The 3,670-nt window shown below is 35.6% G+C and overlaps 1 protein-coding gene across 1 annotated transcript in view; it reads left to right on the top strand.

Annotated features, from left to right (window-relative positions):
* Window positions 1-1,590: 1,590 nt before the first annotated feature.
* LOC118742236 (protein clueless) overlaps window positions 1,591-3,670 on the top strand; it is a 67,418-nt gene continuing 65,338 nt past the window's right edge. Inside the window, exon 1 of the mRNA XM_036474156.1 lies at window positions 1,591-1,983. Coding sequence (XP_036330049.1) covers window positions 1,887-1,983 — 97 coding nt within the window. The 5' untranslated portion in view covers window positions 1,591-1,886. The remainder of the gene's footprint in view (window positions 1,984-3,670) is intronic.

The following is a 3,670-nucleotide window of genomic DNA, read 5'->3' on the forward strand; positions in this document are numbered from 1 at the left end:
ACGACAAGTGTGCACATCTCCTTTGAAATGCATGTGATCGGCTCGATTTTCAGGGCGACACGATAACGCAACTATGGTCGGTGTTATGCAGACAAACTTTTGTTTGCCAAATTAAATGGCGGCTGCTTAGTTTGCTCGGAGGTGGTTATGTCGAGTTTGGCACAGGGTTGCACGTTCATTATGGTTTTCATGGCTATTGCCAACTCGAAATGAGAATTTCAGATGTACATAACGCGCAAAATTTAAAATTTTTGTATATGACAACACCGAATTTGCTGCAGTTTGACCAAACAAAATTAGTTTGCTGTGAGAGTCGCCAAACTCGCTCTCTCCGAGTTTGCTGCAACAACAATTGCACGCAGTTTGCCAAACAAAATTTCTGCATAACACCGACCTATGATTGGACGACAAGTGTACAGATAGCCTTAGGGATTGTAACCCTCACTAAGTAGAATTCTCCTTTCTGTGCTGCAAAAGAAAAGGGGCTGAATACCTTTTGCAGAGAACACCTTTCTGCGTAGGCGGCATTCGGCCGCACTTAGGGATTATATCCCGCTCTAAGTAGAATTCCCTTTTGTGTGTGAAAAGGGGCTGAACAGCTTTCTGCGTAGACGGCCTGCGGCCACACTTAGGGATTATAACCCCCACTAAGGGCCGTTTGCACCATGTCTAGTTAATTCTAACTCCCAGTTAAACATCTTTATCGACGTTATCGTTACCCATCATATAACATGTGATCAATAAAGCAGTTAACGTGCTTAACTGAAGGATGTGCCTCTAGTTAGCGTTAACTAGACATGGTGCAAACGGCCCTAAGTAGAATTCTCCTTTCTGCGTTGTCGGAGAAGAGGGCAACTTATGTGAATAAACTACAGTAAATGTAAGATTGTCACTTGCTCGTAAATGCATTTACATTTTTTATTATCACTGTATTCTTAAGCCTCGAAAGCAGATCATAATAAGATATTTATTCCAAATTAAAAGTAATAACTTTTACTTTCTAAGTAAAGTACATTTGTTTAACATTAATCACGTAATTTTTCCAAAAAGGTCATTTTATGAAATAAATTATGAAATGGTTTAGTTTTTTAATATGTTGGGCTTTAAGATACGAAAAATAATATAAATAAGATACATTAACTGACATTTTGACACATTACTTTTTTTAATCGGTTATGTAGTTCATAAGATATTGATATTTAAAAAAAATCTAAAAAAATAAATTGCAACACTAAATATCTTGAAAACTGGAGGCTCCGAGTCCTAAAACTGGGTATTTTTGAAAAGAGGAGAAGCCCAGCTTTCTAATGGCAAAGTAAAAATTTGTCGCCCCAGTTATCGTAATCTCTCCTACCTCTCTACTACCGTTTTCGCAAAAGCCGATCACATTCTTCCCCTTTCTCCTACTTCCAAAATACAAATCTAGATAAAGGAGTGTAAAATTATAGCCGTCACAAATTGCATAATTATTGAATCATGGATCATATCGATGTTATTGCATCTGACAAAATTTTTTATGCCGATCCCGATCATTGCCCACTAAAACACAAAGAAGAGTGTTCTCAATGTATCGAAATGAAAGTATCGATACTTGTTAAAAAATACTTGGTATCCAACAAAAGTATCGAGTATTTACTTTTACTCGCTGGTATCGTTTAATCTATATTTTATAACAATCAAGGCGTGTGGATAGGTTTATTAGAACGATTTTCACAAGTTGTGTGATATAATTGGTATAAAAAAAATTCATTCTGACATTTTGCTCAACTTTCCGTCCCAAGAACGAAAATATCGGTGAACTTGAACGGGATCTCTAATCTTCTAAATCTGCTGTTGGAATTGTTGTGTAACATTTTACGGTGCTGAGAAAACTAACGTTTTTCAAAATGGCTCAAGAGAACGAGATAAGTAGCAAAGAAAAAAACTCGTCTGGAGACGTCCCATCATCTGCAACAGACACGACAGATGCTCTCTACGTTGAAGGTATAGTAAAATTTGTTTAATACATTTTCCTTAAAGCGAAACTTGAAAGTAAATATGTCGGTGCTAAAGCTCTCTAGATATGAGGTTTCATTGGCTAATTAACACCCCTATGCTGTAATCCGTCGTAGATTCGATTTTTCTACGAATCGTAAAATTGGTATGCGGGAAAATTTTCGGTAATTCTCTAGGGACGGGTAACAACCCCTAAAAAAGGTGCGGAAAAGTCGGGAGGGGCACCAAACGACGCGTTTCGGCCCCCCTAATAACAATCCGGAGGGGGGAGATAATATTATTAACCATTTAAAAGTTATGAACAAAAAACTTTGTTAAATTTCGTTGTTTTCTATGAGCAATTACCACGTCAAAAATGCACTAAATCACCAGTTTCCACTTTTAAAACACTACTAAAACGTTTCCGGGTATTATTTTATGCAAACCAATTCATTTATTCACTTTTATTTTATATATTTCGTTAATAAAACAGAGTAAACAAACTTTGCGCCTGCTAAAATTATTATAACCTCAAATCGCTGGTATTGCCACTTTATTTCACACTTCATTTGCGCTATTATACTCAGTTTACACTATACACTTCTTCTTCTTTTTACTTTCATCTAATTAAGATATTGTAACCAAAATATAATAGCAAATTTCGCTATACCATCGCGCGGTTTTTTATTAAAAATTTTCATTATTTATCGAGGTATTGATTTTTATGAAAAAAGCGCCGCAGGCGAAAATTGTTAATAAAAAATCGCGCGATTTTTTTATTAAAAATTTTCATTATTTATCGAAGTATTAATTTTTATAGAAAAAGCGCCGCAGGCGAAAATTTTTAATAAAAAATCGCGCGATTTTTTATTAAAAATTTTCATTATTTATCGAAGTATTGATTTTTATGGAAAAAGGGCCGCAGGCGAAAATTTTTAATAAAAAATCGCGAGATTTTTTATTAAAAATTTTCATTATTTATCGAAGTATTGATTTTTATGGAAAAAGCGACGCAGGCGAAAATTTTTAATAAAAAATCGCGCGATTTTGCAAACTAACACATAACATGTGTTGCCATATTGTACAAAACCATACATACAAAGAAAGCAATGCTTAATGCGTTCAGAAGACGTACGTCTCTTTGATTGGAAAAATTTATATTGGGATCGATAGGTGTCTTAGTCCTGGTCATAGTCTTAATAGGCATAACTGGGGCGGCAGCCCCAGGTTTACCACACAGAAAGGGAATTCTACTTACCTTATCCTTTCCCAAGGCTACATCACTGGGGCGGTAGCCCCAGTTTGTGCACACCAAAAGGAGAATTCTACTTGGTAAGGGTTATAATCCTAAAACGCGGCCGAAAGCAGCCTTCGCAGAAAGGAGAATTCTACTAAGTGAAACTTCCGAATTAAAAATACGCTTTTATTAATCAAAATTCCAGTCTGGCAGCACCAAGTTTGATATTATTATTATTATTATGATTTATTAACAAAATTAAATAAATTAACCTGCTTAATGAGCATTAGCTGCCAGGGCTATCAGCTCTACTAAATTATATATGCGTATATGATATGTACATAAATGTGTGTGTTAGCAAGAAATGTAAAGTGAAAATTTGAACTATGCAATGTTGCTTCGATGAGAAGTAATGCTTCTGACGTCGTTGTCGATGACGGAACCGGATAAGAAGTGACT

Source organism: Rhagoletis pomonella, unplaced genomic scaffold (assembly GCF_013731165.1).
Source record: "Rhagoletis pomonella isolate Grant_MI unplaced genomic scaffold, Rhpom_1.0 Rhpom_scaffold_00007, whole genome shotgun sequence".
NCBI lineage: Eukaryota > Metazoa > Arthropoda > Insecta > Diptera > Tephritidae > Rhagoletis > Rhagoletis pomonella.